General features: G+C 51.6%; 2 protein-coding genes across 2 annotated transcripts; both read right to left on the bottom strand.

The window, feature by feature from the left end:
- Positions 1-510: 510 nt before the first annotated feature.
- On the bottom strand, positions 511-4,706 carry LOC135991744 (cytoskeleton-associated protein 5-like). Its single transcript, XM_065640558.1, has 2 exons — positions 980-4,706; positions 511-563 (listed from the first exon to the last, which is right to left on the bottom strand). The coding sequence occupies exons 1-2, from the start codon at positions 4,704-4,706 to the stop codon at positions 511-513; spliced, it is 3,780 nt and encodes a 1,259-aa protein (XP_065496630.1).
- Positions 4,707-10,897: 6,191 nt separating this feature from the next.
- On the bottom strand, positions 10,898-12,240 carry SST (somatostatin). The gene is made up of 2 exons (XM_065640511.1): positions 12,103-12,240; positions 10,898-11,110 (listed from the first exon to the last, which is right to left on the bottom strand). The coding sequence occupies exons 1-2, from the start codon at positions 12,238-12,240 to the stop codon at positions 10,898-10,900; spliced, it is 351 nt and encodes a 116-aa protein (XP_065496583.1).
- Between the last annotated feature and the right edge of the window lie 1,451 nt (positions 12,241-13,691).

The following is a 13,691-nucleotide window of genomic DNA, read 5'->3' as shown; positions in this document are numbered from 1 at the left end:
GAAGACTCTGAGCTCTGGAAACAAGCAAACCTTATAGCTGTTCCTTGCAGCACCCAGGAAACCTGGGAGACCCTCTTCACTTTGTCTGGGTTGCGTCTCTCCTGGTCTTAAGACCTATCTCCTCTTCGGCTTTGGAAAGAGCAGCACTTCACTCTTCTTTCTATTTACCCACACCCCTTGGGGAAGGGATCAGCCTCCACATGCTCACCCGCGGAGCCCAGCCTGAGCTGGAGTGACATCTCCGTAGGTACATGCCCTCTTTTAATTCTCCCTAGCTGAGTACCTGTGCCCCAGCACTACCAACCCCACTCTTCGCTCTTCTGAACAACAGCAACAGAGACATCAACCAGAAACTGGGGCTACTTCCTAGAGGTTGCACCCCTGGGCTCCCGCACACAGGTAACTCACCCAATATTCATGCTGGAGTTCTTTTTTTATTGGTTCGTGGTTCACCCATCTGCCCCTTGATGCATGTGTGAAGGAGGGCTGGCTAGTTGTGAGGTCCCGATGCTATCTTTGGTCGTGGTTCTCCATGCCCCCAGGGACATTACTGTTGTACAGCCCTGGAAAGGAGGGAGAAGCATGACTTTAGTGCCCTTCGAGGGGAGCTGACTCGCAGGGAACCTGCCATGGGCTGTCTCGCTCTCAAGGCAGTGTTGCTGCCGCGGGTGAATGGCAGGTTTTCCAGGTGGTGGGATGGTGTGACAGCCTTCCCCTTTATAGTCCCTCCAGGGATCCCTGTTGATCTAAAGGGAGATGCTTCCCCTCATGTTACGTCCCCAAAGGAGGAGGAAGATGCTCTCTGGTGTCCTGTTCTGTGCAGATGATGGCCAGGCTTTGCTTCACATAGCTCTGCAAGAGGAGGCAGAGGTTTTCTAGAAAAGACTCCAACTTTCCCCTGGGCCATTTTTTCTTACATTAATTTAACTCCCCTAGACCCTCCCACAAATCTTCTAGAAGATGCTCTCTAAAACATCACCTGCTTTGTCCTTTGCAAGCCTGCAAGCTGCCCAGGGATCCTCCTCCCCTGCTCCTACAGTGGTTTCCTTTGCTCCATGCTTGGCAGTAGGACTGACTGTCTTTCGGAGGTAAACTTCCACCTCAGAGCCAGCTGCATCCTCAATCAGAGTGAGATGGTCCAGGATCCTTGCTCCTTTCAGCTTGCACAGGTTATGCAGCAGAGTTTTCAGTGGCCACAGTGTGTGTTTGTTTGTGCTCTGCTTCAGTTTTTCCTTTGAGAGAGCCTTCATGAGCATGTGGGCATCCAGCAGGATTTCATCCAGGTTGATGGTGCTGATGGTGGCTGGGAGAAGCCATGTGGCCCTCCACAGGCACTTGGCCAGCAGGTCAGAAAACTTGTCTGGGCTGCCCTCACCCAGCAGGCTGTCTTGGAGCAGTTTCAGCAAGGCACGAAAAATCCTTGTCTGGTCAGATTTTTCCAACACCCTCTTTGTGAGGACATTAATGGACTGTATGAGCTTCTGATCTTCCTCTAGGTCTCCATCCAGGAAGTCTAGCATTAAGGTAAAGAGGTTGTGCATTATAGCCTTAAGCACTTCCACTGAGACCTCCTGAGCCAGTTTTATCTCCTGGAAGACACAGTTACAGACCTGGATAACGCATTTGCATCGCAGAATGAGTTGTTCCTTCTGCCATTTCTTATCTGCTTCCTTTTGCTGGTTGATAAACTTGAGTGATTGAAAGCTGGCTACAAGGAACTCATTAATGTGCCCAGACATGGCTCCTACTTTGTTCTTCTGTCTCAGGATCTCCTCAGTTTCTTTCATTGCCTGGACGCTGGTGTCAGTATCGCCACTGCTAATGCGACAAATAAGGGAATTAATGGTGGAGGTGATGTTATGACATGTGTCATCAGTGTCTATGGAGATAGGTAGGGTTTGGAATTCAGGGATCGTTTCCAACTGAATGATATCCTTCAGTCTAAACAGATTGTATTTTCTGGAGACCAGCCTGCTCGCTTGCTCACCTACAGGTGGAGGCAATGTTTGAGGAGCCACACTCACTGTGTTGAAATTCCCTCCTTCAGAGCTGGTGGAATCTAGCTTAGAGGGTGCATCTCCTGCATGCTGACAGGTGACTTCAGATCTTGCATTTGAACCATGCTGAGTTTTCTCACTATAATGCTTTGCTGAAGAAATTCTTGACCTACCAGGCTGCTGTTTAGCAATTTCTCCCAGCATCCTCATATGTTCTTCAGGAAGATGCCCAACCATTTTGAACAGGGCTTCCCCATGAGTTTTGCAAGCTGTGACCATAATGTTTAGAGCAGCATGATGAATAGCACTGTCTTGGTCTCCAAGGAAGGCAGCTATCCTCTTCAAGGCTTTGCTAGGGCTTGGCCCACATACTCCCAGGCCGTACGTTTCAAGGAGATAACCCATCTCCACCAGGCAGCCTTCCTGCTGCTTAGTGTTATTGGACTTGATACCTTCCATGAGGAAGCCAAACACCTTCCTAGCTGGGTACACCAGGCAAATCCTCTTCAGGGTGGCATGCAGCAATTTAAGAACAGTTTGCCTTGGCTCCCCCATCTTCAGGACCAGGTATGGGAGTAAGGAAAATGCCTCATTGTCCATCAGCTGGTACTTTTCTTGGATCAGCAAGGTTAGCAGCAGATTGAGGTAATCTAGGCTCTTGATAAGTACCCATGTGTTGGTGTCAAAGAAACGCAGGGTGAGCCACTTCAGGATCAGGTCCAGGCAGCTGATAACTCCTTCCTTCTCTGTCTCTAAGTGCTTGGCCATGATGGCCAAGGCTTTGATGTGGTGTGTGAAGCTGGAGTGGAACATTTCTGCCTGGAAACTGCTGGACACACAGCCGCTCATCTGAGCTTTCAGCTGCTTGACATACCTGTCACTGGGAGCAGTGAAGTTCCACTGCAGCACCTTGCTGCCTTTCTCGTCCCTCATTCTCTGCTCTTTCCCCTTGGGAACAATGATGAAGATAGGTCCCAGTTTGCTGACCCCATCCTTCAGAGTCAAATTCATTTGTGCTTTTCCCTTGGCTGCACCTGTGTCCATCAGTATTGTTTCTCTTGACTTGGGTGCCTTGGGACCCTCCTTACCCTCTCCTCTGGTTTTGTGTGCTGGCCCTTTAGCTGATGCATGTGAAGACAAGGCTGTTGCTACAGGTGGTGTGGTTAGAACAGAGGGGAAAGCAGTTGTGGTGGTGACTCTAGGATGTCTGCAAAGTGACCTAGCAGAAGCAGTGGACTGGGCTGATGGACTGTCATTGGCATTCTCTAGTATCGCAAGTACATGGTCCTTTGCAGCTGCCTTCAGCTGACTGGTGGCCTCAATCATCTTCTCAAAGCCAAGGTGCATTATGAAGAAAGGCAGGGCTGCCTGTGAGGCTGTCCGCACGTCCCTGTTGCTGTCCTGCAGGGAAGAGTAGAGGTGAGGCACACACCGAAGCAGGTCCAAGGGAGCTGACTTGAGGGTTGGCAGCTGTTCAGCCAACCACTGCACCAGCACTTGCTTCTGTGAAGGCACTCCTTCACCTGGACCTTCTGAAATGTCTTGCCCTTCCAGCCACTCCAATATGTTGATCTGTGCAGCCCAGGCATTCACAGCGGCCAGGGCAGCAGCTCTTGTGTTGCTCTTGCTTTCCCTAAACAGAGCAATGAGGGGAAAGCCCAAGTCCTTCATATGCTGTTTGATGTTTGAACCCATGGCTGTGGACAGTTGCTGGAGAACCCTCAGAGCCATCTGTACCAGGGTGGGGTTTGGGTTGCAGAGACAAGCCCTCAGGGCTCTTGGGAGCTCTCCTATGTTTGGCTGGATCAGTCTGGCATCCTGAAGGATGCCTGCAACCTCCTCCAGGCCCTCCCTCTGGATGGTCCAGTTCTTCTCCTGCAGCTTTGACACCAGCTCTGGTGTGATCCTGTCACCAATGTCTATGGCTTCAGTCCTTCTGTGATCCCCTGGCTCCTCCTGGGCCCTGTCATCTAGGTGTGGCTTGGGCTTGGCACGACTGGGAATTGGTGGGACCTGTCCATGCAACTTCTCCAGCTCAGCATCTATCTGGGGAAGAAGCGGCAGCTCTTCACTCTCAATCAGTGCTCTCAATGAGTCTCCCATGTACAGGTAAATAACCCCCAGCAAAGTGATGGCTGATCTCTGCACACCTGAGTGAACAGAAGCAAGAGCGATCTTCAGGGTATTGACCAGTGCCTTGGCCTGCATCCCTGCAAAGCCAAACTCCAAAATTGCATTTGACAGCCAGTCCAAGATCTTGGAATGGATCCTGCAGTTATTCTGTGAGAAGGCCAACAACATGGCTATCTTTGCAGTCCAAGGCAATGAACATGCCTCCGCTATAGCTGTCAGGGCTCCTTGAGCATTGTTGCTGCATAACACATCTCCCACCATTTCTACCACACTTTCCAGGACAATTTGGGCAGATGTTCTGGAGAAGTTCCCTTTCTGGGCTAGCAAGGTGATGGTGTGAAGTTTCTTCTGCATCACCTGGAGCTTTGTTTCCTTGTGTCTTTGTGACAGCAGTCTCACCAGGGCTTGGCATGGTATTTCACTTTTCTTCATCTCCCCAACAGTTTTCTGAAGGGTATCCATACTGGAAAGCCTCTCTTTCCAGTCGTTGCTTTCCAAATTCTGTATGCAGGTTTCAGGGAGAACAGCCAATGCCTTTTTCCTACACTCTTCTGCTGAGAGCTCTGGTTCAAACATGTTACTTGAGACCAATTTTCCTGTTTGCTGTTGGCCTCTGTCCTTTCAAGGATGATGGGGTTTCCTTCCAAGGACCTCAGATCAGGAGCGAGAAAGTATTACTGGGTGTTCCTGCTACTAGGTCGTATCAAGGGGAATGGAGATGTTAGGGTAGCAGCTTTGAGTCCCCCTTGGTAGAGTGCATGGAACCCACGGAACAGCCCTGGAGAGCACCAGCCATTGTGAGGTTGGTGTGATCCCAACTGTGCTGGGGGGACAGCCCGTGGGGATCCACACCGGTGTGGTGGTGTCTTATTGCCACAAGAAGCTACCATTCTTCGCACAGCAAGGTCTGAGACCCCCAGGTCCAGGACCACTTCTTGCAATTGGGAGGAGAAGACATCAGTACAGGTAACATAACCTCCAGCCCCCATTGCCTCTGGGGGCTGTTTATTCAAGCTATGGAAGATACAGTCTCCTGCAGCCTGGAGCTCTCACGTCTGGGAAACGGTGACTGCCACACATTGTGCCAAAGTGCCACCACCACGGGCCATCTGGTCCCCTGAGCCTTTAACTGGATGTAACCTTTCCTCCCTCTGCCTTTGCCAATGCTGCTTAAGCTGTGAAGTTTCAGAATGGCTGAGTGAATAAGGAATTGTTTTGGATGCTGAAAAACAACAACAAAAACATTCTAAGGGAAGAAGATTTGCATGAAAGCGATTTCTTACAGGTTGCCATTAGAACAAACTCCACTGCGTTTAACACTAGTTGACTTACTTTCATGTTATTTATCTTTCTTCCAATCCATTAAAACTTGGCAACACTGACACGAGAAATGCCCCTTAGAAATGAAAAGCAGGCACATAGTTTGGGGGAAAAATCGTCGTCGCAGCAGCATTGCCTGCATCCTCACACAGCTCTGGCCTCTGCAAGTGCCGCTCCATGGAAAGCCCCTTTGCGGGACCCTTGTCTCCAGCCCATCTCCCTCTAGTGAGCTTGGACAGCCCCTGGCACAGAAGGCAGCCATCCTAAGCATCTGGTCTTGCAGATGTAGACCATAAATAGGACAATCTGTGCTCTTTGGCTCTCTCTGCTGGCTGCAGTGCACCCCATTCCTTGGCTTCTGCTCAGCGATGTCTCCCCACATTGCACCCTTTGGGGAAGGGGCTGGCATGGGGAGCAGAGCAGCCTCTGGGAAGAACCACAAACCTTGACAAACACAAGAAGTAATATAGGGAAGAAAAGAGGCAGCACCAAAGTTTTACAAAAGAGCCTTGAAGATGTGGCAGCCAGTCACCAGGAGGAATCTTTTCCTTCCTTAAATCTCAGTCCTGAGCAGAAGGAGAGATTTTCCTTGAAGGCAGAACACAGAGCTATGTAAGGGAGCAAACACTCTACCTCAGGACACAGCAGTGCTGGGTTTATTGCTGGTCTTTGGGAGATTCACCAGCTTCTGCTCCATGCCTGGGGGACTCTCCTAACAATGATTGAGGGAAAAGCAAGAGAGGACCTGGGACCGTCTCTAGGCTCACCTCCTGGGGATGCTTTGCCAGGGCTGGACGCAAGGAGAGCTTCCTCCCTCCCACCACGGAGCATGGCGGGCTGTGGTTGCAAGAGCCAGCTGTGCGGGAGGGGAATGCAGTGGAGAGCATTGTGAGGGATGCTCTGGTATTGTGTGCAGGACCAGGCCACTCTCCCTCTGGTCCAGCAGCCAACTCAGGTGATGAACAAAGTCTGGATTTGAGTGCATCATTTTATGCTTTCTCAGGGAATCTCTTGATTTGAAACACTGGGGACCTTCATTAAATTAATTTTGTTAATTGAATGACCAGGTGGGTTTCTTTTTCAGATGATGGTAGAAATTTTAGTTCATGGGACAAACTGGCATTTGTACTATACATTTGAGAAAAACTGAACTTGGTAGTTCTTTTGTGACCTTGTTATTTTTTGTTTGTGTTCTACAAGTTGTTTATGGGGTAAATCTCCTAAGACTGGGATCCAAAAAGTCTTCTGAAGTATTCACAGTATCTGGCCAAATGGCTGTTCTCAGAAGTGCAATTAGGTGCTGACAAAAAGTAACAAATAATTCCCTAATAAAACAAAGGAAAAGAAAATGCAGAGTGTAAGTGAGTTTTATTGCACTGTTCTGGTGAGAAGCTGTCAAAGAGTCAGAAGGTGTTCAGAAAGCAGGGAGTACAGTTTGTTCCTTTATCATAATAACTTTTATTGCCCAGGTATAGCTTTTCTCACCTTGGTCTATAAACATCCTGCTGCTTCGCATTCAGAGAACTAGGACTCGCAACAGCAAGTACTTCTTCTCAAAACCCGGTGCTGACCCATAAGGGGGCTGGGGCGTGTTCTGGTGCTCCCCAGAGGTGCTGGAGTTGGGCAGGATGAAAGGGAAGAAGATTCCTGTGGGGAGAGCAGAGGTCTGGGAATCTGAGATGCTCCTTGTGGCTGCAGATCAGAGTGACAGTGTAACGCTTGCTCGGAGGTACACAGGCAGAGCACAAATGCAAAAGCAGCACAGAGCATCTTACAGGCTGTTCTGAGTGAAGGGTAGCTGTGCTCATGGGTCCGCGTTCTTGGTCTTTTCTGCAGAACCAAAAGGAGCGATCTGGTGCCAGAGTGGACACAGGTTGTGAAATCTGGATCCCACAAGTATTCGCTCTGCACCACAGCTAGGATCGTTTCAATCTATCTGTCACCAATGAGCCTTTCAGGCCAAGGAAGACTTGCCTTTTTTACCAATTTGGAATGCACTTTAAAAAGACCCTGACCTGCTTCCTAGAGTGAATGACCCCCTGGCATCGTTAGTCAGAGAGTTTGCTGCTGGGGATGGCTGAGCAGCTCCTCACTGACTTCCCATCGAGGGATGTGTGTTTCCAGGCCTCATACAAGCTTTTCTCATTTTCGTTAAAAGTAACTTTTCAGACAGCAATTTTGAGCCCTTTTATTTGGTTCCCCATGGACATTTCCCTGCACTGCCTCACTCAGATGAATCATCGGGTTGAAGATACCTGCTGGAATGGGGATTGCTCTGGGTCTGCCCGTGACACCGAGTGCAAAAGGGGAGATGAATCAGCCACATACGGATCATCACAGCCCCTCACCTCCCTCTGGCCCGTGCTGAGGCTGCTGCTCCATTGAACTCCAGAGAACATCACTTGAAAAACCTCTCACAAAAACTGCTCTCCCCTTTGGCAGCTCTGGCCCATGGGAGATGACCATATCTATGTGCTCATCCCACACTCAGCCTTGCCCAGCAAGAGTCTTCCCAGCCTGGAACACTGTTTCGTGGCTGTGTGGCCAGGGATTAAACACAGTCATTTAATCTCTTTATCCCATTTTTCCCACCTATCAAAGAGAAACAATAAATCTTCCTTTGTCTTTCTAGTCTTTTTACCTCAGCAGGCCAAGACTGTCTTTTGCGTTCTGTTTGTACGACTCCCAGCACCTGGGATTGCTGGAGCTGCTGCAGTGTAATTACACATGGTGATACCATATTTAATACCCTGGGAGCCGCTTCCCCAAACCCCAGGAGCTCCCGAGTTGATGGAAGGAGAGGGTTTGTCTTTCTGCCTCTGAACTGAGGACATTCGCACGTGATTCCACCAGCATATCTTCATTTAGCTTCGCAGAAGCTGCCGTGATGTGACGCCAGCCGTATTGCTGAAACAGGCTGGTGTAACATGTGAATCACTGTCTTTAATTCCTGCTTGTGCTTGAGGATCATCCACATCCTTATTTGCAATGACTTTCACTCCAGCAATTGCCAGGATTAAACTCCCTTCAGAAGCACTGGCTGAACATAGGGACCATGAAGAAAAACCTCAGGCGAGGAGTGGTCTATTTATATCCCATGAAATATGGACTCAGTGCATAAGAATATTCAAGCCCCTGGCACTTCCACCCCCTTTCTGTTCCTGTAGTCGCTGTCTTGAAGCTGTCTCAGCACTGAAGAATTAGCTGCTTTTTGAAAGCTAAGTGGAACCTCAGTCAAGACAGGAGTGAGCAGCCAGGGATGGGGAGGTGTCTGCTTTACTGAATCCCCGAAAATCTGCTCCCTTGATGATGCACAGCAAAAAAGGTATCAGACATGAGCTAGGACTATTGTTGTCTCCTTAGAGAGTCTGCCTCCACTCTTTCAAATGGGATAATCTTCTCACCCTGTCTGCTTTTAGGGCTGAGAAACGATCTACATTACCTGTGCTTCTCAAATGTCTTTTTGGAGGCTTTGCCCCCAACGATGCCAGCCCTGCCCCTCTCCCAAAGGTGAGTTAATCCTGCACTCTCCACAGCTGTACCAGCCACAGAAATCCAGGGGGTGAAAAAGAGTTCCCTGCCAGTGCTCTCCCCCTGCCCCCCTGAAACACTGCGGGGATCACCATTCCCTGCCCATTCTGCAACACACCCAGCTCCAGTAAAGAGGACGGAGCCCTCAACCCCACCGTACTGCAAAACCTACTCCTCATATGAGGGAGGAGGAGAGGAGGCTCCCAGGAGCTGGTGAGACTCAAGATCACATCACGGCAAGTCTTCTCCAGTGGGTGCAGGATTCAGCTTCCCAGCAGCCAGGCAGGGAGCAGGCAGCCCTTAACCTGCCTGCAGCACCGGCAGCAGCCGCAGCTGCCCTGCTCCAGGAAGGGAGAGCAGCATCCAGTCCTGCCGCTGGGCTCGGGGGGGGGCGATGCCAGCGGCTCCCCACCCCACACGTCCCCCGCTGCCTTGGCCTCTTGCCGGTCGGTGGTGGAGTGGCCCAGCCCTGTGGTGAGTGAGCATGGCAGGGCTGGGATTTCACGTTTCACTGCTATAGTTCCCAAGGACAAAGGATTAACCTGCCTCCAACTCAAATCTAAGGAGATTCCTGCCCACAGGGAAAGGAGGCGCAGACCAAGAATAAAAGCAACAACCCCCACAGAGAGCTACGCTAAGCACAGATCAGAAGCGACTTAACATGCCCTCAGATGGGGAATCCACCTCCACCAGCGTCGTGCTCAGCCCTTCAGCCGTGAACATCTCTAAGATCTCCCATTTTCCACCTTTCCTTCACATACGATGGTTACGAAATGTTTGTTACCTTTAATCCTGAATGGTGACTTTCTCATAGAAGTGATATCTGTCCCCCTTGCAGGATGTGTATTCTGTGGCTCCAACTCACCCACGGTTGCACATCACAAACCAGCATGGCCAGAAAGTGAAGAGGCTCTGCAAAAGCACAAAGAATTTATCTTCCATTGAGAGAAACCTGTCTTTTTCCTGATGCTCTCTCCTGCCACACTGAACCTTTTAATATTGTCTTTAACGATGATGCAGTGGGTAAAAAAGCTGCAGTAACCAGTTCCTTTAGATGACGAAGAAATGGTGGCATAGGGTTAACATCTTAGTTTTACAGGGATGCAAAACCTCCTCCCGTGCAGCAGAACAAAGGAAAACTTTACGAAGGAATCTCAGAAGCAGTGTTTATCAGGGATATTGTAAGGAGTAAAATATACCAGGTAAGAAAACCTTTTAGTCTTTGTGGCTGAGAACAGAATAAGGTATGTGTGGAGTAAATTTGTACTGTGAACTACTTTCCTAACCCCCATCACCTGGAATACACACCTGTGATTTATAGTGATGCTTCTGGTGATGGGTGTAAATCCTCTAGACTGATTGAAGTGCCGGTGCTGTGGATTTGACTCAGTCACAATTACAGTGATTTGACGTTCAAAATACCACTGTGTCTCTGGGTCCCTTAGAAAGACCACAGCAAACAAACAACAAAAAGAAATCGCTTTAACAGATAATGTATGTGTGTGCATATGTGTGGATGCTGTTTGCTGCTGCTGCCCCAAGATGGGCAGCATTTTGAAAACAAGCAGCCTGAGAGGTGACTTAGGTTTTCTCATTGACCACCAAGTCTCTACATCACCGTTTGAAACATAAACTTTATTGCAACAAAGAATTAAAAATAGTACATCTGAAAGAGCTGCAGAGTGCATGTCATTAAAGGACTAGTCAGAAATCACAACTCAAGCGAATCATGTACAATTGGAACAGAAAGTTTTATTAAAACAACTGGAAATCAAACTCAATTTTTCCTTGTTTAATTTCACCATAACCGTGGATTGTGTATTTACAGTCTTCGCCTTTTATGGTGAAGGTTCTGCTCAGGGCTGGGGCTAGGAAGAAGGCAGGGATGGATGGGGAGAAGAGGTGGGTTTCAAAAGCTAACAGGATGTGAAAGTTTTCCAGAAGAAGTTCTTGCAGCCCGCTTTGCGTTCCCGGGGTGCCAGAGCGGGGTTTGAGTTAGCCGAGCGCTCCAGCTCCAGTCTCACTTCATCCTGCTCAGCCCCTCGGGACAAGTCCTCAGACTCCAGGGCTTCATTTTCTGTCTGGCTTGGCTCTGAGAGCAGTTCTGCCAAAAAGTACTTGGCCAGCTCCTTGGGGGAAAAGAGAGAAAGAGACAACAATTACTCCTTGGCTTTTGGGGACTCACCACTCTGTCCATCTAAGACACCTTTGTGTGCAGATTAGAGACATGCAGGACTCTGGAGGAGAAAGGGAACCCTGGTTTTCCAAAGAGCCCAGCCTGACAGCTGCTACGCAGCAGCTGTGCCTACAAAAAAAAGCAGAGCAGAAGAGGGCTGACATCTACCTGGTGTGGAGAAGTGACCACCGTCCTGTCCACGACAGGGAATGAACCCATCTAAGCACCACATTACCTTCCCCTCCCACTGCTCCAGCACACTGTACCGGACTCAGCAAGGATGCTACGAGGCTGTGGCTAAAGTGACATGGGAAAGGTCTTTGGGGGAGCTTTCAGGGGAGGCTGATTTGGGTCACCCTCTCACTGGGAATTATTTTTCCTCCGAGCCTTGGCTGGCCCCTTGCACAGATAAGGACAACCTCCTGCTGCATCAGGGCAGCTGCCTTGGTTCTGCACCCTGGAGAAACCCTGAAGAGCTTCACCAGGGGCTCTGCCCCAGCAGCAGCTGCTCCTAATTCTCCATCAGCACCCAGCTGGGCTGGGCTGGGGGGTGTCTCCCCTTCCCACCCCCAGCTGCCTAGCCTGTCACTGGCTCAGCTTCCGCAGGGAACTATGGCATCTGTCAGGGAACTACAGCATCTGTCAGGGAACTGGGGTCTGCACCAAGCAACTGGGGGTCTGAAATGGGGACAGAGCAAAGGTCTGGTGAGAAACTACACTGAGGGCCCTGGGGTGTCCAGTGGGGAACTGGAGGGCTCTGCAGCAGTGAAGCTGGGGGCATGCAATGGAGGTGCCAAGGGCTCTGCTAGGGAAACGGAGGGTCTGCAACGGGGAATCAGGGGGGATCTCTGGAGGAGAAGTGTGGGACTGCAGGAGAGAAGTGGGGGTCTGCAGCAGGGCCGTCGGGGTGCCCGAGCGGTGGCCGCCCCGTCGCGGGGCTCTCACCTGCTTCCCGGCGGCAGCAGCCAAGGACTTCTGCAGGAACTGCCGGAGCCGCGGGTCCGACGGGGCGGCCGAGACGGTGCCGAGGGCCAGGGCGATGGAGATCAGGGCCAGGGCGCACTGGAGGCGGCACGACAGCATCTCGCCGGCGGGTCGGGCGCGGAGAGGCAGCGGCGGCGGGTCGGCGCTGGCGGCTCCGCTGCGGCTCGGCTCCGGCGTTGGGGATCTCCTCGCCTCCCGTCGCCTTTATAAACCCTTCTCCTGACGTCAAGGCGGGGGCGCCCCCCTCGCCCCACGCCGCCGGGGGTGGGTCCCTGCCCGGGACCGAGCGAGGGGGCCGGGACCGGGGATGCTCCGCTCAGCTCGGGGCTGGCCAAGCGTCCGCAGTGCCCCCCGAGCAACCTCCTCCGGCTGCCCCCCGGCGCTTTTTCTGCCCAAATCACCACCCCTCCGGAGCCCCCGACCCTGCATGTCTACTCCCTCCTCCCCAGCCACAAGCTCCCCGGCACAGCGGTGGGGAGTCCTGGCTGTGCACCAGCCAGCCCGCGATCTGACCCCCATGCCAGAGGCCTAAGCCCCTCCACAACACCGGTGCTGAAGCCCCTCGCCCTAGCACAGCTTCCCGCCCCATCGGTTAAGAACCGGCTGCAGGGTCTGGGGAGCTGGAAAGGGTGCCCCTAAGGCTGGATTTGCATCCGGTGCCAGCAGGGAGTGGGGGATGCTGAGCTGCACCCGGGGGTCCTTTCTGCCTTCAGTGGCCTCTGTGGGGCTCTCGGGCATCGGTCCTTGCCTGGACCTTTCCCCGCCATGTCCCTGAGCAGCTCCTTCCACTCCATCAGGGCAGCTCCACTGGCAGCCCGTGGCTGTCGGGACCACACTGGGCAAGCCCCTGTTCCCCCAGAGGACAGGGCTCTTCAGCTGTGTGCCAGCTGGCAGGAACAGTGGAGGGCGCACAAGAAAGGGGCTCTGCTACCTCCCAGAAAAGGGTTATCAGGAGCTTTCTTCCCACTCAGTTTCCACCTGTGGAAAGTCAAGGGCTTGTGGGGACAAGGAGGACCCAAGTATTGCACAAACATCTCCAGAAATTTCCAAAAGGGGACTTTATTTCATGTTGAATTAATGTGCCTACACCTGCTTCAACCCTGGGACTGCTGGCTGGGTTTGCTGAGGCTGACCTGGATGCAAGGACCGTGAACCAAGGTGTTTCTGCTCTGCTTTACAGCCCAGCAAGAGGAATTGGTGCCGGTCACTGGTTCAAGACCAGGAAGACTTCAGGGCTGAACTGGGACTGCCCTACCTGCATGGAGCATCTCTTCCTTTGTGCAGACATCTGCAGCCAGCCATAGCCTTCATCCCCTGCATTCTCCCCAAATAATGGCACAAAACGAATGACATCCATAAGAGAAGAAGCCTTCTTTTGTAGCCCAGGAGACCCTATGGGTTGAGTTGACTTGCGCTGTTTTTACAGCCAGCCTTTCCCCAGCTGCCTGACCTGAATGAGGCCAAGCCCTGCACTCCCAGGACCCTGTCTGTCTTCTAGCACTGGTGTTGCTCTGTGGAACCTGGTAGAGAGTCAGCCCTTACTCTAGTTA

The sequence above is a fragment of the Caloenas nicobarica genome, chromosome 8, assembly GCF_036013445.1.
Source record: "Caloenas nicobarica isolate bCalNic1 chromosome 8, bCalNic1.hap1, whole genome shotgun sequence".
NCBI classification, from domain to species: domain Eukaryota; kingdom Metazoa; phylum Chordata; class Aves; order Columbiformes; family Columbidae; genus Caloenas; species Caloenas nicobarica.
Note: the sequence above shows the minus strand (reverse complement) of the source record. Positions and strands in the feature narration are given on the sequence as shown.

Bases quoted from the DNA above. Each gene is read 5' to 3' on its own strand.
- LOC135991744 (XM_065640558.1), bottom strand. From the start codon at position 4,706: ATGTTTGAACCAGAGCTCTCAGCAGAAGAGTGTAGGAAAAAGGCATTG. The intron at 564-979 runs GTGATGTTTTAG...CCTCCTTTCCAG, and splicing joins GCTTGCAAAGGACAAAGCAG to GGCTGTACAACAGTAATGTC.
- SST (XM_065640511.1), bottom strand. From the start codon at position 12,240: ATGCTGTCGTGCCGCCTCCAGTGCGCCCTGGCCCTGATCTCCATCGCC. The intron at 11,111-12,102 runs GTGAGAGCCCCG...TTTTCCCCCAAG, and splicing joins CTGCTGCCGCCGGGAAGCAG to GAGCTGGCCAAGTACTTTTT.